This window comes from Chionomys nivalis, chromosome 9 (genome assembly GCF_950005125.1).
Source record: "Chionomys nivalis chromosome 9, mChiNiv1.1, whole genome shotgun sequence".
Classification (NCBI taxonomy): Eukaryota; Metazoa; Chordata; class Mammalia; order Rodentia; family Cricetidae; genus Chionomys; species Chionomys nivalis.
In genome coordinates, this window is record NC_080094.1 from 33,821,939 (window position 1) to 33,849,724 (window position 27,786).

The 27,786-nt window shown below is 42.4% G+C and overlaps 1 protein-coding gene across 6 annotated transcripts in view; it reads right to left on the reverse strand.

Moving 5' to 3' along the window:
- Macrod2 (mono-ADP ribosylhydrolase 2) overlaps positions 1–27,786 on the reverse strand; it is a 1,826,063-nt gene that overhangs the window by 115,450 nt on the left and 1,682,827 nt on the right. For 2 of the 6 annotated variants that reach the window (XM_057781064.1, XM_057781063.1), the window contains exons 12-13: positions 13,177–13,239; positions 8,697–8,765 (exon numbers count right to left, since the gene is read on the reverse strand). In XM_057781064.1, the coding sequence (XP_057637047.1) occupies positions 8,697–8,765; positions 13,177–13,239 (132 nt within the window). Of the gene's footprint in view, positions 1–8,696; positions 8,766–13,128; positions 13,240–27,786 lie in introns of all 6 variants that reach the window. The other 4 variants (XM_057781062.1, XM_057781061.1, XM_057781066.1 and 1 more) reach the window with 2 other exon arrangements.

The window sequence follows — 27,786 nt, forward strand, 5'->3', positions numbered from 1 at the left end:
ACAATGAATTTGGCTACAGCAACAGAGTGGTGGACCTCATGGCCTACATGGCCTCCAAGGAGTAAGAAGCCCACCCTGGACCACCCATCCCAGCAAGGACACAGCAAGAGAGAGGCCCTCGGCTGCTGAACAGTCCCTGTCCTAACTCAACCCTTGACACTGAGCATCTCCCTCACAGTTTCCATCCCAGACCCCCAGAATAGCAGGAGGGGCTTAGGGAGCCCTACTCTCTTGAATACCATCAATAAAGTTCATTGCACCCCTAAAAAAAAAAAAAAAAAAAAAAAAACGAACAGAGATGTGTCTGGCTTGGATTTACCATTCACATTTCTGTACCATGGCATATTTTGAAGAGAAAGTTTACTTCTGGAACCATACAGTCCTGAAAGACAACTTCTCTTATTAAACACTGTGATAATAGTAACAGAATCTGAGGAGGGCACCATGGTACAACTGTGCATTGCCCATTCTCTGTGGCAGATCCTATCTCCGCTTTTTCAGCTAATTCTTTTGGGGGGAAAAAATCAGATAATTTTTCATGTGTATTTGTAAAATTATACATAGTATTTCTTGTGGTGCATGGTTCTGGATTAAATTCTCCAGGAAACTCTTAGAGTTTCATTAACAGAGATGCACACTTACTTTCTTTCCCTTAGTTAAATTAAATTAGCATTGAGAACTGACTTTGTAGAGAGCATGCAAACAATGAGAACTGGAACCTGCTCTTCAGCTATTTACACCCAGGTAGGCTCATGTGCCACACACATAGCTAATGTTGACACAAGAGCGTGTGTTTTGAAGTGCAGTAAGCAAATACACAGGAAGCAGGGTAGCTTATCACTGAGTAATGAGAAAGGAAGACATGGAGAAAGGTAAACATGTGCACGTGTCCTCTAACCATTGCCAGCATTGCTGATAATTCTCAACATAATAATCAGAAATGTTTGCTCAGACAGTTTGCAATAGAAGGAAGGATGAAGAAGGAAGGGATGGAAAAGGGAAGGGGTGGAGCAAGGACTGACATAAGGACTAGATATGGGCTCCACAAAGTGGACAGGATTTCAAGACAGAGTTTTGAACAAGTCAGACGTGGACTTCTGCGGGATGCATTTGGGAAGTAACAATAAATTAATGGCACACCCACAACATAGGAAGCCTGAATGTGATGCAGAAGGGCTGGGTTTTCTGCCTAGTGTGGGGCATATCTGAGTGCCACTTGGCATCATAACCTTGGCACCATGTTAGTGTCAAGGGCAAGACGATGAACATGTTAGCTAGCTATCTGCAAACTGCTTTCTCCCTGTGGCCTCATTCCAGTGCCCTGCTCACTTTGCTTTTGGAATAAATAGCATTCCTGGGCGGCCCTCCCTGCCCCCTCCTGTTCCCTCACGTCTCCTGTCCCATCAGGAAGGAAGGCCCCTGGCTCCCAAAACTGGCTTTGAGAGACAGAATAGCAGATGTGATTTGGGTTCTGACTGGCTTGGTTTTCAAATTATGGCTCTACATTTTGTGTAACTGAACTGGTTTTTTGAATGTCCTGGGTCTTTGTTACCTGCGAAGCTGAGCTAATAATACTGATGTTTAAAAATATCAATGACATGCTGCTTTACACCCATTCAGCTGGAAAAGTTTAGAAAGAACAAAACAACAATTGCTGATGGAAATGTGGTTTGTTACAGCCTTTGGAGGCAGGCTTTTGGCAATGTCTGTTAAAACACATACTCTGGAAAGCACAGCTCACATTGTTGGAACCTTTCCCATACAAATAAGAGCACCAGCATATGAGAATCTACGGGCAAGAGCAGCCATTGTAGCATTGTTTGCATGGCAATAAAAAGGAGAGAAAGCGCTTGCTCATCATAGGAGAATTGCTGAATAAATTATGATACATCTGAACTATGAGCCATGATGTGAGCTTTAAAATGGATGAAATAGATCTACAGAGAGTGACTTAGAGGCATTTCCATGAAGGTTTGCTGCTCATAGCAAAGGGAGATTCAGGAATGTGTGCAGAATACGATACGGTGTTCATAAATGAGCAAACATTTATTTAATGGTGGTTAAAGTGTTTTAGCTTCCAGATGGGTAGCAGGCATACCTTGAAATGTCTTAAATTATTTACTCACTTTAATGCTCGGTGTTATAATATTACATAGCATAGGTTCTATTATCATTTTTATTTTATTTAATGTATGATGATGTTGAAATATGGAGTTTTCTTACAGAAATGATTGTAATATTTACAAGGGTTAAACAATGTTTCTGGCCTGTACAAAATTTAAAACAAAACAGGGAAACAATTGCAATGGAGATAAGGTGAGTATAGAAGGCTCCTTTATTAGGAAATAAAATGAAATGGAGTTAAAGGATCAAAAGATACAGGTAGAATTTAAAATCTATTTTTATGCTTAAAAGGTAATTTCAAACAGATATGCATTGTAGAATATTCTAAGAAATAAAACTTAATATATATATATGTATGTATGTTGCTGCTGAGAAAAATATCTCAAGATTATAGAGCAGCATTTTACAAATACTAATTTCTGAGAATTCAAATTGTAGTTGATATTTTTCTCTTCTTCTTTTGCTTACTTATATAATAGTCACGCCTTACTCTTAAAAATTAGAAAATACGTACAAGCAATAAAGCAAAAATGTTAGCTGTTTCTCTAGTAAATCAACAAAGAATCAGGAATTTATGCTGAAGAACTTATCACACACACACACACATGCGTGCGTGCATGCGTACGCACTAACCATCTAAAATGCATGAGCCACATCTTCTGTTATTTACAATAGAGAAAACTATAAATAACTGAATAATTCAACATTAGGGCTCTGCCAGTATAAATGGTGGGACACCAGATGATGGAATGTCATACCTCCAATAAAAGTCATGCCTTTGAGGCATATTTAAAGACATGAGAGAATATTCATGGTCTGCTGTTAAATGAAGCAACAGAATAGACTTTTAAAAAATGTTCTGCAATTTAGTCCTTAAAGGGGAAATCATTATATGATTTTACTTTCTATAATTTTCCATATGAAAATGTTTTCAAATGGATGCATGTTTTTCGTACAAACAAAAACAAGTGGCTGCAAGCTCATTTAAGCATCATCTGTGGGGCCCACATCAACCCAGAGCCTCCCCCCTCCCATACCTTCTTCTCTCCTTGTCTGAGTCTCCAGTTACCCCATTGCAGAGGTTCTCAACCTTCCTAAAGCTGTGACCTTTTAACACAGTTCCTCATGTTGTGGTGAACTCCGACTCCCCCAACACCAACATAAAAGTACTTTTGTTGCTACTCTATAACTATAATTTTTCTACTGTTATAAATCATAATGCAAATATCTGTGTTTTCTAATGGTCTTTGGCTACCTCTGTGAAGGGGTTGTTTTACCTCAAAAGGGGCTTGACTTATAGGATGATAACCAAGCCCTGTTGATCAATGGGTGGCAACACCGTAGGTAGATGTAAAACAGTGAATGGTGGACACATGCTGTTCGCCCCACTTTCTCTCCCTCCACTGACGGACCAGAGGCAGCCATCCAGCAATGCTTAGTAAGACTGACAAGCCAAAAGTGGGTAGCTGAGATGGACCGAAATGAATCCAGACCCTCTATCCATGTAAATGTGGAACAGGGTACAGTTTTGTTCCAGCTAGGGTGGGTATCAGGATGAAGCTCTCAGGAGAGAATCGTGGACAATAATGACAGGAAGAGGACTAAGAAAAGGTAGATTAAGGTGGAGAGTAATTTATTTGGTGGCACAATGTTTTGTTTCTCTTCAATTGTTTCCCTGGCAGGCTAAAAATGATAATGGCACCACCGATGATCGTCATGTCTTAAACATAGCTTCCTCATCCATGACCGCATCTTCCCTTTTTGGCTCTGTTACCATGGCTGATCTCGATCCAGATTTCCTTTTTTCTCCAGTCATTTTGACCTCTATGAAGTCTCAAGCTAGATTAAAGGGTTCAGAAATCCCTTCTCGGGTGACATTCTACCTTCAAAATGCCAAAAAGCATTGGTGCGACTTTCATGGAGTTCCGAAGGGACACAGCTCGGGTGTGCACCTGGGTATTAACTGATTTTGATTTCAATATTAATGAGCCTATGATTTGGTCTAGTTGACCTTCAAATTCAAATTAGGTACTGATTAAATAATAAGGCAGGTGAGTCCGGATGTGTTTGTACATCATTCCCTCTGCCCGTTCCAGAGTAAGGTGTCTTGGAGTGGATGAGGATGACACGAAAAACATGGGGACAGTTAGGAGAGAGACTGCTCCCCGACCTAAGGAGGCAAACACCCGTACATTTAACAATAGCATCACTTCTTTGGAAGTTTCTGAGCACAGCGCTAGCTATTTGTGCATTTGAACCCTGTGTTTTATGGACTTTCATCTGATGGTCTATGTGTTTGTTAACTCGAATAGAAATCATTTTTTAGAATTTAAAGTACAAAACCCTTTAAAAAAAGAGCACCCATAATAGTAAAGGGAGAATTTCTCAATAGATATGTTCACATCCTATCTTACAATAATAATCTCCAATGCCCATCCAATGCCACAGATATTTTCCCAGGACAGCTTCACCTTGAAGTGAATTTCATATTAGGCTGGCTCTGGCATCTACACCGTGTAGATGAGCCACTCGTTAGTGTTCCTCCTCCTCAAATCTCATCCTCTCCGCTCACCTCCCGCCCACTTGGCAGCTGCAATGACTCACTGTGAACAGGTGTCGTCAGTGTCTGGACTGCAATCTGCCGTGATCTGCAAGCAGATAGCTACAGCAGCTGCCCAGTCAGCAGTGGTGTGGGGTAAGCAAGCGAGAGCACCCAGACTTGCTTTCTAGTGGGAAGTTTGTCGGCAGTGCTTAAAGAGAATCACTATTGCAGACGACACTTAAGTTCTAACACTTCTAGAGATCTCTTTCAACTTTCACGTAACTGCTTGGTTAAAAAATAATACCTTCTGTTCCAGGAATAAAGACAGACACCTTTTTTTTTTTCACTTGCTTGTTTTCAACTCCTCCTCGAGAAGATGCTAACTTCCAGTGGAGACTAAGATCTTCACAAATGTAAACCCATCCAACTGACAAGCAAAACTGTAAACACTGAATATGGCACAAGCACCATGGGCATGATACTGAGATGCCCACGACACTGAGAACATGGCCATGTCAGGTCATGGGTGATTCCAAGGCCCCAACAAGATGCTCCTTTGGGAGAGAAGTTTCCAAAAAATCAAGAGAACAGGGGGTCCTTTATGACCTTTGATCAGCAAAAAATGTTCTGCCACTTACCCTGGAGAGTGTCATGAGCATTTCTCTAAGTGATCTTATGACTGTGAGGTTCTGAAATAGCCCTGGTGTCACCAAGGACAGATATTTCTGCATGAAAGCTAATAACAGAAAAGATTCGAAATGAATCCTGAACACTTACGACTTCCTTTTAACCTCAACTTGACCTCAATCTTGGATGATTTCAATGGAAAATTCTTTTTTTTTTTTTTTTTTTTTTTAAATATTTATTTATTTATTTATTTATTTATTATGTATACAATATTCTGTCTGTGTGTATGCCTGAAGGCCAGAAGAGGGCACCAGACCCCATTACAGATGGTTGTGAGCCACCATGTGGTTGCTGGGAATTGAACTCAGGACCTTTGGAAGAGCAGGCAATACTCTTAACCTCTGAGCTATCTCTCCAGCCCCTCAATGGAAAATTCTTTTTCTTAATTCTAAGCTATGCATCCGTCAATCTTGATGACAGCTTGGCAAGCCCCAGAGTCTAAGCTCTGAACAGATAACCCGTTTAAAAGCCGTGCCCTTATAGGAATGCTATTTCAGAAGATGATTGTGAAATCCTCGCCCTATATGCTCTACTGTTAGATGAAACCACACTACATACTAAAGTAGATCACAGAACACACATTTTCCAAATAAAAAAAGTTAATGGAAATTAACAATGTATTTCATCAAAATCCCCAAAATCTTCACATTTAGTCCCACAAAGGAACTACATTTGTGATACATGACAATTCTTTGATGGAGTTAACACCATTAAAAGTCTTATTTTAGGGGAAAAATCCTAAAAGTATTCTGAAAAATAATTGATCCCTGCATGAGCAATTAATGGTGTGAGATCCTAAAAGCATCAAGAAATATCACAAGCAGTGTGTTTTATGAAAGTGTGATGTCTCCCAGCTAAACAACTCAACAGCAAGAAATTTCAGCTGGAAGCACTCAAATTAGATTGTTCCTCTTTCTTACTTCTTAGACTCTGTCATTCAATTTCATGATGCTTTTACATTTTTATGATAAACTAAATGATTGAGATGTCCTTTTTTTTTTTGATTAAAATAGGTACCATTTTCTATCTTTTCTCTTACCCGATCAGTCTATTTCTCTGCCAAATGACTGAGTTTCTCAAGAAATCTCTGAGGAATTCTGACACAAATTACATTTTTAGATATGTCAAATATTTTTGAAATAAGAGATACCTGAACATACACCTACATAGTTTGAAAGGAAGTGTCATTTGAAAAGAGGCAATAAAAAGAAAAAGGATCATTCAAGATGACGGCAGTGTGGTGGACACTCTGTTGGCTCATTCCGAGCTCCTTTGGGAAGAAACAATGATTCTCCCAGGCACCAGCGGATGCCATCCATCCCTGGTTTCCACAAATACTTCAATAGAAAGAAACTCACAGCCACACACATCCCAGGAGAGCCAGTATCAGAATCTATTTCAGGATTATCTTGTCCATTTTGGTACATCTTTGGAGCTTCCCAAAACATCAGCTGGGATTGATCCCTCCTGACAGTGCACAGAGGACCTCTCTCAGCCAGTTCTGTCCCCTTCCTTTTTCTATTAAGGGAGTTGTTATCTCTCTGATAAACAAACCACTTCCTAATACTCTAATTCATTCTGTGTTTCTGGAAATTCTGATCTATTTGGCTAGAAAAACTACCTGTGTTGTAGTTTGTGAGGTGGTCATTATCTTCTGAGCGCTGCGTGTGTGTGCACTTGATAGGTGTGTGCATAGGTGTATGAGAGCAAAGGAGTTCATCAAGCATCCTCCTCTACCATTCTTAGCATTATTCTCTTGAGACAGGGTCTCTCCCTTAATTTGGAGCTCATCTGGTAGACAGTGGGCCTCAGTGATCTGCTGTCCTCAGTGCTGGGATTACAGATGTGCCTGTATATAGGTGACTGGGACTTAGTGGGTTTGGTTTTGTTTTATCACTTCATTTTCTTTTCTTTTCTCCTTTCCTTTCCCTTTCTTTCTCCTTCCTTCCTTCCTTCCTTCCTTCCTTCCTTCCTTCCTTCCTTCCTTCCTTTTCTCATTTTTTAGTTTTTGAGACCAAGTTTCATCTAGCCCAGACTAGCCTCAGATTTGCAGTGTAGCTGATGCTGGCTTTGAACTCTTAATCGTCTTGCCTCTGACTCCTACGTGTAATGATTACAACAGGCATGTGCCACCACCACTAGTTCAGGTGCTTGGAATCTGAACTCAGCTCATGCTGGCACAGGAAGTGCTTCTACCCACTGTTCCATACACCCATCCCCAAGGTAGACATGATTCTTGTCCGCACTTCAGAAGGAAAAACTGACGCCCAAGAAGTTCACTGTGGATTTGCTTGTGAAGCATTTGTTTGTGATTTGAACTGTTTGTCACAAGTTAGCTAAGCAACTGGCAGCAGAGCTGAGATCAAGCCTCTAGTGTACAATTCAATTATTGGTACTCTGATCAACTGACATCAACTACATGTGATTAAAACAAAAACTGACCAGGAAATGGACATGGAATTATATATGCCATCTAGTGAGTATTAAAGTGGCAATGCTATTTTGATGTCCTCAACAGATTCAAAGGATAGCAAGACTTAGTGGCAATGTGCACCTGTTTTCACATCACATCTGACTGAAGAAACAGATTCAAAGTACATTCTGAAGTTCCAAGTAGATGATATGGTTTACAAGGCACCATTTGCCCGAATATAATAGTCTAGTCTATCAGTCATACTGGGCTTTAGTAGCTACTAACGGCAGACATCACAAATTATATCTCCTGGGGAGACCTACCCACCAATCAGGAGGGAGAGGAGAGAAAGGATGATTTTATTTTCCTTTATGATTCTTTTTAAAAGCCATTTGCATCCCTTTGTCTCAGCACTTATCCCTAAAACAGTAATAATTTCTCCTAGTTTTTTTCTTTCTGGTTTACTTTGGTCAGCCACATTTTCTCTTAGTGATGGTCCATAGCATGGTGACTTTGCCTCGGGTCTGTCTTTATGGATGCCTTTCAAATATTTCAAATACTTCTTGAGTTGCCAGGCCTCTGATGGGTGGTCCTCAATGCCACTCTTTCACACGCATGCCCGATGAGAAATGACAAATAACAGAATCGACAAATTCCCGAGTTTCAGAAAAACATTTTTCTCTAACCGCCCTTTCTCTGCTCCTGTCCTTATTTTATAAACATTATTTTTAGAGGAACACATGTAAATGTATATATAGACTCTGAAGAGGCTCGATGTGGAATGGGATGGAGCAGAGTGGGTGGGATCCTTGTGTCCCAAATAGAGGCACTTAAGAGACTCGAGTTTGCTCGCTGCTTCAGTTTCCCACATAAACAAAACCTACACAGTTTCCTTGTAAGGGTCTGTGGAGTTTGGGTGTGGCCTCATACCTTCATCCTGACGGACTTCAACTGTGTCTTCCGAAGCAGGACTGGGCACAGGGGCCGTGTTGGCACCATCTATAAAACAGAGAAAACATTGTCTCAGGCTTAGTACCTCAGGCTGTGGCTTTTCCTTCCCTTCAGCTCCCTCCCCGCCCAACCAATGAGGGTGTCAATGTCCTTCACACACCAAATGGTCTCCCGGGGCAGAGGACTGTGATGCATTTTTTTTTTTTTATCATTAATGAAGCATAAATCTTCACGTGAGACAGAGGCCAATGAACTACAAAATGTGAGTTGGTGAAAACTACTGCCTGTTGGCCGTGCTATGTCAGCAACTGCAATTGTATTTTGCTTCCTTATAGCACTTAGGAGTCCAAAGCAAGAAAATTAAGAGTTCAAATGCAAAAAGAAAAAAAAATACACAGAATTTTTTTGTGGTGTGTGGTAATATACATCCATGCAAATTTCTACAAGTGCTTCATATGTGTGATTTTTAGTTGGCTTTTTCTTAGCTCAGCACTTCCCAGGCTTGCCAATGCACTCACTGTCCAGCTGGACGGAGCAGTTCCATGGCAGTCAGCACTGCAGTCCAGGAGAAGGAGAGCACTCAAAATAGGGTGTAGACACACGGGGATTTCATATCACCCAGTTACAGAATGGGGACCAGGAACAGGAAGGACTCTGTCCCCTTCACAGTAACAACTAAGGACCATCAGAGATTATCTCTCCTGCTGGTCTCCTCAGAGTCAGGGGGATTTGGTTCATGTTTGGCCTCCGCAATGCTAGATAATAAGCTACTACCAAGAAAACAGTAGAATTAGGACCCAAGAACTTATTAAAAAGCATCTTATAACAGATAAAACTATATACACAGTTTTCTTATAGTTACTCAGCCACAGACGTAAAGAGAAAATACATAATTCGAGAAAATGTTCTTGTTTTCTCACACATCATTTGTCCATTATATATGGTTGTTACTTTTAGGCTGCATCTCTCTTGGAACAGAGAATAACATCTGTAGAAGGTGGATAGTGTGCATGTGTGTGTGCGTGTATCACACAGACCGTTTACCTTCCTTTATGTTCACAATACTTTCCCATTTTTATCTCCCTTCAGAGCAAAACTCCTCAAGAAAAGCTTTTGTTCCTGTCTTTACTTCTGAAACTCTGCATACGCCACTCAAGTGCTTGTCCAGCAGTCTTCCTAACTCCCTCACCTAAGGTGCTGACATCCTTCCTGTGACAATCTAAAGACTGCCACCATCACCACTCCTGCATTGCTTTCTTTGCCTTTGTTTTCAAGACAGGTCTTACTATGTGGCCAAACAGTTCTTGACCTTGCCTTCTTCCTGCCTCAGCTTCCCTCTCTGTGGCCATCACTTTCAACTTGATGATTTCTCCCTGTCTGTCTGACTTGACTTCTCAATAGCATTTCCCAGCCCCTCCCTGTATGTTTCAAAGCCATGTCATTGTTCTGGCTGCTTCTGCTTTTCTTGACAGGGGTCTAGAGGTCAGTGACACCCCACCTCCTTTGCCTTTGACATTTGCATATTCTCTAACCCAATAGCCTTCTACTCCCAGTCTTTAAATAACCCCCAAAGGGTTGTGTCTCTTAAAGCTTTAAGTGCCGTGTTCACGTCCCCTGCATGCGAACTTGTTTATCTAACATGACATCCCATACGGCTGGCTGTACATTGTTTTCGAATTTGCTGATGCAGAAACTAAACTATTAACCTTTCCGACAAAATGTCTTCCAGCTGAGTGGCCTGACTGTCCGTTCGGACACGGAAGCTGTGCTCCTAGGACCTACGTGGGATTCTGCTTTCTCCAGTGCATCCCACCCAGCCCCTTTAGCTTGCGTACCTGTTGCTTCTTATTTCTAGAATGTGCCACCTTTCAGTCTTTTTGTCTCCATTTCCAGAATCATCTGTCATTGCTTTCCTGTAGTCATCTTCTAACTATACCCCTTTGGACCCATTTTCATTCATGGGCAAAATGAGTTCATTAATACATCGATCATTGGTTCCAATATTTAAAACCTTCCACTGAGTTCTCTATGTCGTCAAGTCAAAGGACATGCTGTCAGACCCAGTCTGGTCCTACGATGTCTTACCATGTCTCCCGCTCTAATCTCTTGAGCCCACCCTACTCCAGACACACTGCACCTCCCCCACATTGTGAGGCCAATTTAGGATCTGCCGCCTGCATCTAGAATGATCTTTCACCATCTCAGCATTCAGAGCTCATTTTAAGCTACATTTTCTCCGTTGTTTTTTTAGAACTAATTGAAATATTTGCAATGCACATGCAATGCTGGGGAGGCAATAAACCTTCAATGTACATTTATTATTGATTCTTGATAAATACTATAGGCCGTTGTATTTGATCTGACGGTGACAGCTGTCAGAACCTGTAAATTATGCTATTTTGAGCCTGTGTTTTTCCATCATGTGGCAGAGACCTGCGGAGTTATGCAATCAACACAGGCACTGGAAACTATGTTGAAGGAAAGCAAGATGTATTTATTTTGGAAACTAACAGCAGGTCAAGGGGCTTTAACAACCAGAACCACATGTTCAATTGTTGTCTGAGTGAGGAGGCTGCAAAATGACAAAATGAATGGAGGAGCATCTAGTGACACTGGGCACAGAATCAGGAATGAACCCCGCTGCTAGACTCTGTCAGTTATCCCACTGTCTTGGATGAGCAGAGGAGCCAATGAGGAACACAGAGTAGACCCTGTGGTAAAAGGTCAAGAGGCAGCCATTTTGGGTGGTAATGCTTTTTATATCCCAGAGGTGGAGAAGAAGACTCAGACTTTTGCACTCTGAGCTCACAAAAGGTGGTCACAAAACCAAAATGAAATTATCAGAAAACAACTGATTTAGAGGGAAAGAATGGCACTGATGTGTCTGTCTGTCTATCTGTGTCTCTGTGTGTGTCTCTGTGAGTGTGTGCATGCGTGTGTGTGTGTGTGTGCAGTGACGGGAGAAAGATCAATGTTGGTAAAGACAGCAAGGAACAGAACATGGAGTGAGCAAAACTTATAGAACTTCAACAGTCAGATCATGCATGGTCTTGGTTGCCAGCAGTTGACTGACGAATACATGTCATCCCTGAGCAGTAAAAACGGTGATAGCTTTCCATGTAAGTTGTATCTTCAATACAGTGCAATGTGCGTGGGTAGAGCCTAGCAACGGTTGGACAAGAACAGCTGACAGTACCAGAAATTCATTCTGTTCTGAGGAAAGGGCCATGTTTCAGCAAAGGGAGCCGGCTGATCCTGTAATGGAGATGCAGGATCCTGTCTGTATTGCTTCAGTGCTTTCTCTGATTAGCTTTCTGTATGTCTATCTTCCAAGTTACTAATACAAGCTTCCCTTCTGCTAGGTGGTGGTGGTGCATGCCTTTAATCTCAGCACTTGGGAGGCAGAGGTAGAAGGATCTGTTTGGGTTCAAGGCCAGCCTGATCTACAGAGTGAGTTATCCAGGACAGGCTCCAAAAGCACAGAGAAACCCTGTCTTGAAAAACCAGAGAGAGAGAGAGAGAGAGAGAGAGGGAGAGAGAGAGAGAAAGAGTTTGCCTTCCAAGAATACTCCAAGAACTCCCAAGAGCAATGTGGTGGAAAAACTTATCACATTACCTGGTCTAATTTTGAGAGTTCAACATGTGGATTAGGATATGACTGGCACAGGAAATAGAGCCCAGTCTTCAAAAAAAAAATGCTCCCCTATGGTACTTAATAGAACAGGGGAAATAACTTGGAGATTGAAAGGAAAGGTATATTTATATTTTGGTAATAATGCAAGAAGCCATAAAATTCCTAAGTACAGAAGTGTGTGTGTGTGCGTGATAATTCGAAGATGATTTCAATCCCTTTTGAATCTCAAGGCTATTATTTTAAAAAGCTAAAAGTATACTCTACAGCGTAAAATCTATAAACATTTGATGGACACAGCTGTCTTTTCTTAATGGGGTGATATCAAGAAGGTTTTTGATCTTAGAGCTGTTTGGAACGAGAGGTTGGGATGGCTCTACGGCACCATCTACAACCTACAGAGAAATGGCCAGCCACACGGCTCTTCAAAATTAAAAGCAAAAGAAATGCCCCGTCCAGTGTAGAGAGAAAGCCTTTCTTCATTCTCCTCAAATAGATCTAGCTTCCTTTCCCCCCATTTGGCTCAATCTGCTCTAAGTCATCCAAGGTCTGATGCTGTGGTTCCCGTTTTGGCCCGCAGTTTTCAGTGCATCCCTAAGCCCTCTGTTATTACATGAAGGAAATGGAAAGTGGAGGGGTGAGTAAGAGCATGTGTTCTTTATGGGAGCGCCGTCAACTTGGAGTTAAGGGGACTGGAGAGAAGTGGGAACACTGGGGTTAATCAAGGAAAAGGGCACAAAGCATTTTCAGGCAATAACATGGAGGAAAGTTGTTGTTCACCTCTGTGGATGAGGCCTAGGAGACTCCTCAAAAGAAACCTGAGCCCACCTGCTTCTTGGCTCTGCCCTTCCGTTTCTCCCGCAGTTGGCTTTTCCTCTGGACCACTCTCATCTTTCAAGAAAACCACAGGGGGAGAAGAAAAAAAAATCAAATCAGTGGCTGAAATATCTCCTTATGGCTAATATGCAACACTGAAATTAATTGCAACCAATGTAGCATGACTCCTGCAAAGCACAGCAGATAGAGGAATCAGGGGCGTGAAACAGGAGAATCCCCCACATACACAAGCACAGTTATACCCGTCCCTCGTCCCTTCTCCGTGGATTCGCTAGGGGAATGATAGAGTAAACAATATTCCCTCAGTGGTGCCGGAAACATCTCTCTCTTTGCTGGCCATTTCCAAAAATGCCAAACACGTTTCACTTCCAATCTCCTCTTCTGCTTTGAATTAAGTAAAATTCTCAGGGTAAGGAGCTTGGCTGATTTTCTATGCCTTTTATGCTTTTGTTAGATGTGTGCTTCCAAATTTTTATTTTCACTTATCTCGTATACAGCGGCCTAACACTTCAATGCTATGAAATTTTTTTTTGTTCTGAATTCATTATGTTGATCAATTGTATAACTCTGAAAAAAATAAAATAAATGACAGTTGCAGTGGAGACTGGCTGCATGCAATTAATTATTTTTATGTCTTAAAGTATGTTCTGGCTGTGAATTCACGGGTAGGGAAAATATATTTCCAAGGGCAAGTAAAGGCTTGATTTTGTAATTAATTTTGGGGAGATCTCCAAAACACTTTTGAGGGAAGGGAAATAGAAATGATTACCTTATATAAAGACACAGGAGCAAAACATGAAACATAGCAATATACAGAAAACTGAAAATCAGAAGCTGACAATATGAAGTATAGATGTCCACATGGCCATCTGTCTGGGGTGCCACCTAGCCCCCTTCTGTGTGAATGTGACCTGTGGGGTCTCTTGTTTGGACCAAGGAGTTGTTAGGTGGGAATGCTGTCCTGAGACTTCTAAGCTATCCTCAAAATGACAGCTTCTGCTTTCTCCTTTTTGGAAAGAGCCATAACTGCAAGACAGTCCAGGATAGACTCCCCCGGACAGAAAGGAACATGGAATCAAGGTCACTGAGCCCTCTCCATCCCTGGCCCTTAAGAAGGAATAAGCCACCAACACGTATTTGCTTAGAGTATTTTGAGCACCATCATCTGCCACCATTCATTCTTTTCTGCTTGGATTTGGGCTTTTGAGACAGGGTTTTATTTGGTACCCAGTCTGGCCTTGAACTTGCTCTTCTCCTGCTTGTGTTTCCTGTGTGCTGGGAGGGATGACAGGCCTGCGCTGCACTGTGCTGCTTGGCTCAGCTTTACTCTGGCTCCCGATACAAAGGCAGGAGTGTGACACTCCTCCCCACACTCGCAGAGAAGCCTCTACCGAGATAACTCTAAAAAACAATCCTCCGGACAGCTTCAACCCCCGGAGAAGAGCACAGTCAGTGAATACCTAAATATGTCAGGATCCGCTCAGTTTGTTCCGCTTTGCCATCAGACACGAGGGACACCAAGCAATTTTGAATATGAGAAGCTGGGGGGCTTTTAAACCCACCGCTGTCAGTGACGTATTCCAAAACACCACGCAGCTTCTGCGGGCTCTCTGTTGAAATTCTTCCTGAGGGTGACAGCACCGTTTGTTTTTTGTTTTTTTTTTTTCTCTTGGGAGGAAATAACCATCATGGTTGTTCTTGTTCCCTTAATAAGGCCAAGATGGTGTGAGAGCACGTGCCAAAGATTTAGCCAATATCTCTCTCCTTCCTCCTTACCACATGGACTGAGTCGAGCAGGGAGAAAAATCTGCCAGCTATTCCCCAACAGACAGACTTCATAACACAGATTTCATAATAGGTCTGAAGTCTGTAGGTGACAGGCTGCCTTCAAAATTAGTCTGGTTCCTGTGTCCCTTAGGCAGTGAGGACAGACAGCGACCTTAACAGGGAGAGACGGGCGAGGAAAGGAACAAGTAACAGGGATGTGCAGAACTCTTTCCAGAGATTCACGTTCAGAACCCTAAACCCAGTGCTCTCGCCCAGGGGTTTGCCCTGCAGGTGGACCTGGGTTTTCTCTGCCTTCCCATGCAGACATCTCCCTAACACCGGCATCCCAGCGGCATACTTTTCTTCCCTATGTTAAGTCTCGACTGGTAGTTCTATTTGGGTGTTTCTATTCTTGGGAAGCTAGCTCACGGACTGCACGGCATGTTTATCATGGAAGAAACGCATTTTAGAAGTAGGCTTGGATTTGCCACTTGAGTAGCAAGCGTGCCCTCAGCTGAAAAGGTTCAGGTTTTTTTTTAATTTCAGAGACAATTCACGATCAAATCCAGCAGGGGGCGCCAATGCAGAAGGCTTGCTTTCAAAGCCCACCGTGCATTCTTGGGCAATTAGACTAGCATGCATCTGGTTGTCTTTTAGGACATCTTGGCTGCCTCCTATCTTTCCATCCATTTTAAATGCTTCCAAGGGGTTAGTTCTTACTGAAAAAGTGGCGTCTGCCGGTGTGTGGAGGGATGGGGGTGGGGAGTCACATCACCCAGTTACCGGCGTTTGGTAAGGAACAGCTTGGTCTATCTTCACAGGAAACATAAACGATAAAAAGTTAAGTGGGGAAGGGCATATAAACTTGTGGTTTCTAGAAGGGATTTTAGAAGGGTTACAATAGATGTGAAGCAATACCTACAGGGACGCACGTGGGCTATTTTGTTAGCTTAAAAAAAATCGCATAAAAGCTAGCCTTCAGATAGCTAAATTATCTCAGTTAATATGCATTTAGGATCATATATTCACTTGAGATGATAAATTTCCACAGCCTTTATGTTGTGTGTGATAGGACATTTTACTTTCCCATGCTGAAAAATGGAATACCCAGAAAGAATTCTGCTGCTGAATCCTTCCGATTTCTCTAGCGTTATTTCTGACCCTCGATCTTTTAATCCATATTGATTAAGCCTGTGCTATTTGCAAGAGTATATTTCATAAAGTTTACATGAATAAAATGAGGGGGTCCCCTTGCAGCATGAGTTCATTTGAGAAGATGGAGCCTGCCAGTGGCTGGGCTGTGACAGTACTTCTGTGCGGGCTTGACTTTGTATTGAGGGAGGATTGCAAGGGCAGAATCCCAACATTATGGCCATGCGGTGTTACACTGATATTTTGAGTTCCTTCCCCAAGCTGTGTACAGAAACAGGAAGAGAAAGGGAAGTCCACGGCTGCTACTGAGGAGGCAGTCTGATGTGTACTGTTTTCTGGTAGGCAGATGGCTTTTCTTATATGCAGGCCTTCAGCCTTTCAGATACAAGCAAGTTCAAGGACAGCACTATACAGACTAAATTCTTGGTTCTAAATCTTTAGTCCCTCATAACAGGATCATTCCAATGTCAATGTCCTCCCTCTGTGAGTCGAAAACACTTACACCCCATGGATGTTGTGCTTGGCCATCTGACTGGACGTGGAGAAGGAAATGCAAGTGGGAAATACCTAAATGTGCTGCTTAACTGTGTTTGTGTCCTGTGCATCCATCGCTTGCTGTGGGAAGAAGAAGCCTTGCAGAAGGAGAATGGGGAGTAGGCAGAACAGCCTTCAACCCAAAGGAGAGTCTGAAGTCAAACTTAAGAGATCCATGTTTTAAAACAGAACAACCTAGCTGATTCTAGCTTATATCAGACATCAGGCGACCAAACTACAATCTACACTGAGTTGTAGGTAACTAGAAGATAGGATAATCTATGGCATTGTTATCATTGTAAGTAACTGATAGTAGTTGAATAATACATATGATAAGCTTTTCTGTTACCTCTTATTAAATGTTGACATTCTTTTGTGTATGTTGTAGGCATTTGAAGGTCTTCCTAGTGTGTGTGTGTGTGTGTGTGTGTGTATGTGTGTGTGTGTATAGAGGTCAGAGTCAACTCTAGTTTTCTTTTTAAGTCATTTCCCCTTCACTTTCTTTGTGTGTGTGTATGGGGGTGTGTGTATGTGTGATGTATGATTATCTGTATAAGTATGTGCAGATAAGTGTGCCCCTGATGGTCAGAAGCCAGAAGAGGCTTTCAGGTGTCCTGCTATATCACTCTGTCTCATTCCCCTGATGCAATGTCTCCGACGGAACCCGCAGCTAGACTGGAAGTCAGCAAACTCCAGTGATTCTCCTTCATCTGACCTGCATGGCATATGTGGCCATGTCCAGCTTTTTACATGGGTGTTGGAGCTTTGAACTCAGACCGTCAGGCTTGTGCGGCAGGAACTCTTACCACTGTGCAATCTCTCTAGTCCCGACCCACCTCACTGAGTGATGGAGACAAGGTCTCTCATCCATCTGGACCCCCAGGCCACCCAGCCCAGTGGTCCTCCTCCGTTGGAGTTACAGGCGCAGGGTGTTACCTGCAGCCTATCTACAGAGGATCCACACTTGCCCGCCCTTAACCAACCGGCTCTAAGTTAGCACTCTCTTATGTGTAGAGAACTCAGTCTTGCTTGAATTTTGTATTCTTCCCGTCTATATTTTCATTTCACACATTTCAGGATTGTCTAGAAATGCTCATTTGGAAATGAAATTAGGCGACATAGGAGAGATGATCCTAAAGAGAGTCGCTGTCATTGGTAGGACGGTGTTCATGCTTTGTTTACTTATATAGCGATGTGGGCGACAGCTAGCCTGTACTGACTGCTCGCTACCGTCTATTCTGTTTGAAAACGCCCTGTGAAGAGTACTGAGTTTAACTTAATAACAACCTCAAGAAGTAGGTGTGATCACAATAGTGTAGGGCTACTACAGTGAACAAATAACCACCGCAAAGGTGATGGAGGTGGGTCTTGTATTTATCTGTTGCTTTCATTGGTTAATTAATAAAGAAAACTGCTTGGCCCTGATAGGACAGAAAATTAGATAGGCGGAGTAAACAGAACAGAATGCTGGGAGAAAGAAGCAGAGTCAGTGAGTCGCCATGATTTTCCCACTCCAGACAGACGCAGGTTAAGATCTTTCCTGGTAAGCCAGCTCGTGGTGCTACACAAAATTATTAGAAATGGGTTAGATCAATATGTAAGAGCTAGCCAATAAGAGGCTGGAACTAATGGGCCAGGCAGTGTTTAAAGCCATGCAGGCAGCCGGGTGCCGGGGACGCAGCCCCGCCGCTCCTATTACAATACAAAGGCCCTAAGGACGATCTGTTACTGCCTTCCCAGAGACACAGATAATATTTATTTTATTATCTAAATATGATGGTTACGTTCAGGGGAGAGAAAAATGCACAAAATTATACTTTGAGATTTAAGCTGAAAATCTAAGTTGCTCTCTTCTGTGAATTTTCTGAGTTCCCAGAAAGAGTACAAAGAACCCCAACTCTTTTGACACTTAAACCAGGCAAGTTCAATATTACAATTCTAAAATTTTGTGTTTTGATACCAAAGGTATTTATGTCTTTATACATTGGCATAATGCAGCTTTTATCTTAATATAAATATTTATAAGAAGTTTTTTTTTTACAGTGGAATAATTTTAAACAACAATGACAGAAAGAAGTTTTATTGTGTTTTGTCTTCAGTCTGAAACGCTAGGGAGTGAACTGCAGACATAATCACCCCTTTACTATTCCATCATTTCTGAACACTTTGGTTTGTGCTCTATACTAAAAGCCCATTCTCTTCCTAACCATGACATGCCCAACAAGATCTGGAAATGAACACAGAGGACATTCCTCTTACCTAAGCCATGAATCATGCTCAACTTATCCCAGTGTCCCACCATATCCTTCACAGTCACCTAGGAGTACCTACAGCATGTCACTGTCACATTTCTTTGCTCTCCTCCCCACTCTGCTCAAGTCTGGTGCCCAGCATCCATTCCTGCACCAGATGTCTTAGTTCCAAGAACGTATCTGCCACGGTTAGCTTTGTTCCGTCACTCTAGAATGGAAAGGCTGGACGAAAGGAGGATAGGAGAAGCAGAAAGGAGAGGGCCGGCTAGCCCCACACCACTACATTTGGGTTATGGAGGTGTCATCAACTGTTTCATCTAGCTTAGCGAGAAGTCTCCTCGCTGGTTGCCTTGTGTTAATGGGAAGTCTCATGCCAGTCTTTCAGGAAAAGCAAATGAGTGTTCACATGGTGCTCCCCTCTGTGGTTTGTGGCATCTGCTGCTTCTAGCACCTCCTTTTATCACCTATGTGGTTGGCTATTACAAATTCCAGTAAATCCCACAATAGTCCTACTCTCCTATCCTCCAGTTTCACTGATACAGAAATCGAGGAGGTTTAAATAAACCCTCCCTGCTCTGGCAGAGTTTGTTTAGAGCTGTTTAGAGGCAGTTTCAGATTATCCCAAAGCTTGGCTTCTCTCTTACCATGCAGATTCTTGTGATGTATGCTCACCTACTGCAATGGCTGGTGTCTGGCTGCTGGAGAGCTCACAGGTGATCGCCCACAGGTGGTGATGAGGTAGTGCACTTCTCAAGAGATGGAGCTCATAGAAGGTGACAGGGATATGGGGATGGTGGAAAGGACCAATGTATTCTTGAAGCTTCCTGTTAGTTTCTGCAAACTCCCCGTCTGATCTCTTTCACATTCATTGTGCCATTGTGAAGATAGTAGCCAGAGTACAAAAATATTGAAATATCCACCTTTGGACGATAGGCCTTCAAACTATGTGCTAAATAAATCTTCTTCCTGAATTACCCAACCTCAAGTATGTTGTCACAACTCTTTGTTATAGAGATGCCCCTTGCCTCAGCACCTAGTAGGTTACCTTAAATCAATTAGGAGCTCCATACACACATGCCAAGGAATTCAAAGGAAGATGTTGTATTCATCCCAGCAGTATTGATTACTTCTGCTTGACATACATTTCATTTCTTTAAGTGGAAAAGGTATCGTGTCCACCCGAGAGTCTGTGCTTGAACTGTACAAAGCTCTAGGGTTTTTTTTTTTTAAGTCATATTTCTTTAGCATCAGATAATAGTTCCGAAAAAGCAGATGTAATAAAATTTAAGGAGCAAAGTAAATTAGAATCCATCTATTTTTATTCCCCCTCTTGGAACCAGGCTCCATCCACTTTCTCTCCAAGTCTACAGCAGTGGCATCCCAACATGCTTTGCTGGTCCAGCTCTTCTTTCCAAAGTCTGTTCTTAGTTTGGAAGCCAGTTCATTTGAAAATGTGAGCTAGGTCATGCAAAGCCTTTGCTCAAAATCTCTGATAGCAAAAGGATCTCTGTGTGGAGCCCCTCAGGGTTTGCTGTACTCATTCTCCTCTCTTCTCCTGCTAGCTCCTAAGGGAAGGCTGGCACATTTAGGGATAGGCTTCTGCTTTAATACATGTTCACATTGTCTTTTTCTTTATTTTTAAACTAAAACATTATGGTGGAGGCTGAGCATGCTCAGAAGCTGAGAAATTATCTACCACTGTCATCTTTTAAACACTCCCTGACCTTCAGATATGCATGCTTTTGGTTGTTTCTGTAATCTTTACTTTTTAAGATTATGGTCTTAAACTGAGCACATTCAAGAAAGGGCCTTTGATGATTTGAATAAGAATGGTCTCCATAGGCTTACAGGTTTGAATGTTGAGTCACCAGGGAATGGCAGTATTTGAAAGGATTAGAAGGATTTAGAGATGTGGCCTTTTGAGAGGAAGTATGTCACTGGGGGTGGGCTTTGAGGTTTCAAAAACCCTTTCTGCCTACAGATAAGGTTGTAGATCTCAGTTACTGATCCAGCACCTGCCTACAGGTTGCCATGCTCACCACCATGATGATAATGGACTAAACCTGAAACTGTAAGCAAGCTTCCCCCCACTCCCGTTAAGTGCTTTCTTTTATAAGTGTTGCCTTAGTAATAGTTTCTTTTCATAGCAATAGAAAAATGACTAAGACTGTATTCCTTAACTGAATATGATCAGGAATGGAACCAAACCTTGCCAGGCAGTAGTGGCACAACATTCAGGGAGGGGGCAGTGGCAGGTAGATTTCAGAGTTTGAGGGCAGCATGGTCTACTACAAAGCAAGTACCAGGACTGCCAGGTCTACACAGAGAAACCCTTGTCTCAAACAAACAAACAAATAGAATGAACCCATTCTATATAAATATACATATTCTTTTTTTTTAAAGTCCTTTCACCTCAGTCGATAGATGAGAGCATTGTTTTAGAAATAACTCACACACCCTCATACCTGCTTCCTGAAATAAATCTTCACTCTTGGCTATGAGTGAATTGGCTTCATACTAACCAGGATGAGAGTTGACTAGATTGTGCTCTCCCTCGCTTGTTGCCAGACTCACAGGCTATGACTGTTTCTCCAAGACACCAGGAACTCTTCATTCCACAGCTGCCCTGTCTGCCTAGTCTCCTTCCTGGCTTAGACCTTCAAGTCTTTGGTGGAATGTCTCCTTTCAGTTAGGCTAGATCAAGCTTCCATCCGAAATCATATCTGTCACGCCTGCGCACTCTTTTCATCATACAGAACTCTCTCTCTCTCTCTCTCTCTCTCTCTCTCTCTGCCATCTATCATTGAATTTGTGCAGGTATCATGTTCACGTTTTCGCGTACCTGGCACTGCTTGGAGGTCTAGTCTATCCAGGTAAGGATCTTTGACTGCTGCATTCCTGGCATCCACTAAGGATATAGAGTGAGAATGTTTTTGTATTCATCAACTATATAAGACTTAAATATGGAAATTGCCTTAGCTGGCCTTGCCTGACTAGTTTGTGAACACATCAGAAAAAAGGAGAAATTATGCACTTCTAATGTCTTTCAAATACTTATCACATAGGAGGTCCACAAATAATGTGAGGAAGAATTTTTTAAGACACTTGACCCAGATGTAAGAGAGCAGGCCTTTACTTTAGTATAACTGCTGTCATTTCATATCCTTGCTAGAACAGTGAGCCAGAGGAAGGAATGCTTTCCCCAGGTCTCTGGCTTTTTGCATGGACCTTGTTCCAATGTCACTCTCTAAAATGACGAGGTAGAATTTCCTGGGAAGATGACCAGCGTAGGGAATGCTGAGTCATGCTTCTCTGCCTGCCAGGAGCAGTCCTATCCTACCCAAAACAAACTCAAAGAGTAGTTTCATGGTTTGGTCTTTAGTCATGGAGTGAGGGAACCTGTGTGTGGAACCATGTCTCAAATAGCATAGTCGCTTATAGAAAGAAGAGGAAATCATGGAACATACTATTTTTAAAACGTGTATCTGTCAAGGAAGACCTACGTGTGACTTGGCCAAGAAGAAAAAGTACAGGACACTATAGCATGTGTCTATCCTTTCTAAACATTCTGCATAATCGCAGCAAGTCAGGTTCTGAGTAAGGAGTCACCAACTAGTTGGAGAAAAATTGAACTTCATGGCATTTTAACACCAGCGATGTGACCCTGGCATACCCACTAGGTGTAAAAACAGCAGAAACCAATACACTGGAGATCTATTTCCAATATCACATGAGCCCCTAATAGCTAACATATGGTTCAACATATGGCCAACGTTGATACAGATACTTTTATTCCGATAGGGTTAGCTTTGAATTGAAGGATTTCTAGGTATTTTACAAACCCGATTCAGCAGTACAGCCTTCCCAGGGGAAGTGGTGGAGCCTGTAGAGACACATGGCATCCTGCACACAATCAAGACCCATTAAGGAATGATAATAATAAGAAAATAGCAACGTGCCATTTTTAAAAGAAGCTAGTGAATGGAAAGTAAGCAGGGTCCTCAAAGTCTTCCAATGACTTGTTGGAGCTAGTGAGATTAGAGGTCAAATTACGCTGGCATATGCAGTCAGTGTGTTAGGTGACCTATGTTGGAGAAGGAACCATGTATGACACCCATTCTCACATAGTTGCTAACCTTGTCTCTACTCCATAGCTGTGGAAGCTGAGACAAAAGTCAGGTTTACTATAGCAGCATTCCAGTGGAACTTTTCCCTTCCCCCATTCCTTCTCCCCAGTTGTGGTTTTCCATTAACTTCAAGCCCCGAGGTTACAAACCCTTCTAAAACCTATACTTCTCCATATTGTCGTTTCTGTTCCTCCATCAAGATAACCAGTGCGCCTACACATTTGTTTCAAACAAGCACACATTGTACTCTGTGCAGATGTCAAATTCAGAATTGGCAAAAGAAAGCAGGTTTTTTTTTTCTTTTTCTTCCTTTCTAATTTGCTGAAGAATGCGAAGGATATAAAGACTGTCTTTAAATAGAACCATCATCCCTTGAATAGATTCAAAAGCTGTTAGTTATCTTTATCATCAATTAATGTTTGCCGGGTACCTACGAAGTTTGAGATGCTGGGGAAGGAATAGATTAAGTTCTTCAGAAAATAAAATACTGCCCAAGACGGGTGGGAGAGCTTCATGAGACGTGTCTGTCTACCTATACAACATGGATGTGAAGCGGAGGCAGACGGGGTAGAAAAATCATAAACTTGTTTCGTCTACACACACCTGCATAAGTGCTGAGTGTTTGATGAATGAGACTGCCTAACTTAGTTCAGTGCTGCATTTCCCCCTGATTGCCTTGTTCCCATGGTCCCTTGGGACGTCACTGACAGTGGATAAACATGTATGAGTGCTAGTTTCCTTGTGAGGCTACTCCAGAGGGAACTTCTTTTGAACACTGAATAGCCTAATTTATGCCCTCTTTGGCACAACTGAATACACATGTATCTAAGACTGTGGGCACCCCCATGTTATTCTCAAAAGTAAAAGCCTTCATTTTGATGCTATTAGAACTTTTTCTTTCAGAATATTTGCCCCTTCTGTGGTGAACCCCACAAGTACATGTGAAAAGGAACATTTTAAGGTAACCCTTGGAGTTTTCTGGTTTATGATGGGAGTGATATATCAAAATTGAATCTGGCCTTAATAAAAATATGCCCTCACAGAGTTGCTAATCCTATAGAGTTCACAACCAACCAAGGTTGACTAACAGTTACAGGAGAGAAATTCTTTATTTTCTCACCTCTAAAAATTGTTGAAATTCAATAATGGCTTAGTGTAATTCAATTTTCATCTGTATCTGATATGGTATAGGAATAAGTTCCCACACATCCTTCCTTTCGCATCACTTTAAAGTAAGGTTACACTACCCACATGAGATTGGTACCATGACATCTTGAGCATCGAAACTCACAGACACCATCCTCGCATAAAACAATGCATTTTTGTATTTCCTGTGTAGTCATCCTGTGTGTTACAGAGTTTCTAGATGACTTTGCTACCCAATACAAAGTGAAGGCTATGGGAATCACCTCAATACTGTTTGGTTTAGGGAATAATGCTAAAAAGGAAACGATGCCAAACTTGCTCAGTGGAGATGTAATTCTTCTTTTTAGTGGAGTCTGAACCTGCAGAACCTGGGGATATGGGGAGTACCTATAATTTGCAATCAGAGAAACTATATAGCTTTAGGCAGAAACTCCTAAGCGGAGTTTGTATATAATCAGGGTTTAGGAGTCTGTCTTCCCTCTAAGTCTCATAATGTTCTATGGAAGTTACTTAGAGCTTACTGGAGCTAGAGCTGGGGTTTGCAAATGTCACCATGGCCCGGAAGCTCTAGGCAGGCTACTTTCAGAGTATATTGCTGAATAGTGCTTTGGCGGAGTAGGGCTGTGGCCTGAACTTTTGAGTGTCTAAAAAAAGACATCCTGGGTAATAATCCAAGGCTGTTATGGGTGTGTTGTCACTCTTGAGGCTCTAATGTGCTACCTGGTAAGAACAGATGTTATGCTATGCCGTATCTCTCATTCAGCAAACATCGTTATGGGCAGCTGACTCAGGTTCATGTTTACATTGCTCATGCTGTAACCTTCTGAAGCTTTGTAGCCATAAGTTCAGTGATCATTTGAGAATGTAATAGTTACTTAGTTGAGAAAGTTAGATGTTTTTTTAAAAAATAATATGTAAAATTTACATTTTCACTAAAAGTTTGCATTAACAGTCTTAATTAATTAAATCATTTTTGTTGAACATATGTTTAAAACCTTTGAGCGGAGGGAATCTTGCGGAAGAGAGGGAGGAAGGATTGTAGGAGCCAGAGGGGTCAAGAAAACCCTCAGAATCAACTAACCTGGGCTCATAGGAGATCATGGAGACTGAACTTACAACCAAGGAGCCTGTGTGGTACTGACCGAGGTCCTCTGTATATAAGCTACCGTTGTGTAGCTTGATCTTCTGACGGGACTCCTAACAGTTGGAGCAGGGGCTGGTTCTGACTCCTTTGTTGACTTTTGGGAACCTATTCCTCATACTGGGTACTGGGTCACCTTGCCCAGCTTTAATACAGGAATACAAGGTCAGGTACTTAGTTTTTTGAGTTTTTGTTTGTTTGTTTTTTGAGACAGGGTTTCTCTGTAGCTTTGGAGCTTGTCCTGGAACTAGCTTTTGTCGATCAAGCTGGCCTCGAACTCACAGAGATCCATCTGCCTCTGCCTCCCGAGTGCTGGGATTAAAGGCATATGCCACCACTGCCCAGTGCTGCATGTTTAGTCTTATTGAAACTTGATATGCCATGTTTTATTGATTCTTATGGGAGGCCTTCCCTTTTCTGAATAGAAACAAAAAGAAGTGAATGGGGGGACAGGTGGGAGAAGGGAGGAGGGACAGGGAGTAAAGGAACAAGGGAAAACTGCAGTCAGGATATAGAATAAATAAATTAAACAAACAAACAAACAAACCTTTGAGTGAAACTTTCTGGAGCTTCTGCTCTCTAGAGACTGAGTTGGGGATTCCAGACACAAACACTGAATTGGGCAAGAAAACATCTCTTCCAGAAGCCTATGAGGAGACACAGGAGGGGGCCTAGAACCTCTGCTATGTTTGCCAAATGGCATACTAGAGGAAGTAGCCAGGGCTGTACATGCTCTTAGAATGAGCTTCCAATTCCAATCATGAGCAGGGAAATGGTCTCAGTGGAGGTACTGCCTTACCCAAGAAAACCTTTGGTAACCAAACAGAATTTTCTGAACATTTAGTCTCTGTCATACTCTGTCCTTTAGGACTGTGACAGCCACTGACCACATATGGTTATTTGGCATTTAAAATGTACTAGGTCAAACTGGGGTGTCCTGTAAATATTAAATACATACCAGATACTGAGGACAATGTGTTGCAATGACATTTTAGACACACACATTTAGATAAGACATTCTAGTTCTGCAAAGCAAAAATGAATTTCAGTCAGGTGCCCTCCTGCTTGAGCCTTCCCAGGGCTGGGATTCCAGAGGTGTATCTATGCTTTCTTTAGTTTCTCAAATGGCTTTTCAAAAGTTAAAAATGACATATGCATTTGTGAGTCACTGCGTCTTCCTATCTCCTGTCATTACTTGAAATACAACTGGTGAGGGGGAAAGGGGTGAGCTGAGAGGCCCGAGGGACAGACGGATATTGTCTCTCAAGCTGTCCCTCCCTTGCTTCCCGCCTCTAATTTCTGTGGATGCCAGTGACTGCTCCTTATGAACATGCTGCAGGAGGGTTTTTGTCTGGTCTCTAAGGGAAGCTTGCTTTGTTGATCTTGAAGTGGGGGCAGGGTATCCATTCAATACCCAGAGGCAGGCTACTCAATGAGACGGAGTAGTGGGGCGAATAAACAGAGCCAAGCATTCATGCACCATCCGCAGAGCAACTCCGAGGTCTATGTATGCATCCCCCAGTGTCTGAAGAGCACTGAGACCTAGCTGTCCCTGCAATGTCTTTGTCTGAGCGACTGTTTTGTTTTCCTTTTCTCCCCTATCTCACCCGCCCCCCATTCCCCTGCTGGAAATTCCTGGGATCTGAGCTCTTCTTGAATTCTCGCCTCCAGAGTGTGCTTCAGGTAGACCTCATCTAAGAACATTTTAAACCAAACAACTGCACAAACAGATTATTCCCAATCACGCTAAGTACTGATGATGGCAAAGGCAGATTGCTAATTGGCTCTTGACAAGATCGCCTGAGGGCTTCCCTGTGGAAGTGGCATTTAATTTGAGGATCCTAAGGCTCTTACAAAGTAAGACCGATCAGTGAACTTCATTAGGTAGAAGCGGAGGAGTGGAGGGGGAGCGAGGGGGGAATGGGGGATGGGGACGACAGATCATGCTTCAGGTGGAATGAAGAGCACATGGGAGGGTCTCATAGAGAATGATCTTAACATTTCTGAAGACTTGAGAGGAGCCCATGGGATTGGAGTGCAGACGGGAAGTACCACAGATAGGCCTAAGTAGGAGAGGCCGAAGGAGGAAGTGGATGAGGAGGAAAAGGGGGGGGGGTGTTTCATGGGGTAAGAAACAAAATCTTGAGGTCATACATATTTGGGGATGTACAGTAATTCAGCATATTTAAAGGACCTGCCACGCAGGAAGTGGAGGCAGAAATAAGGTCAGGTGAGCACGGGGCCTTGTTAGAAGGGACTTCCTATCTTCTGGTGGGATGGTAATAGGGAGTCATGGAAGAATTCCCTTTCACATGGTAACAGCTATGTTGAGTCTGTATGTGAGCAGGGTGGAGAGAAAAGGCAGCTAGATCAAAGCTCCCTTGGAACCAATTAAAATCTGTCAAGGAAAAAATGACAGAGGCCTGAGAGGAAGAGGAAGCAGGTGAGGCAAAAAAGCAGGATGGATTATGGAGGCATTCCG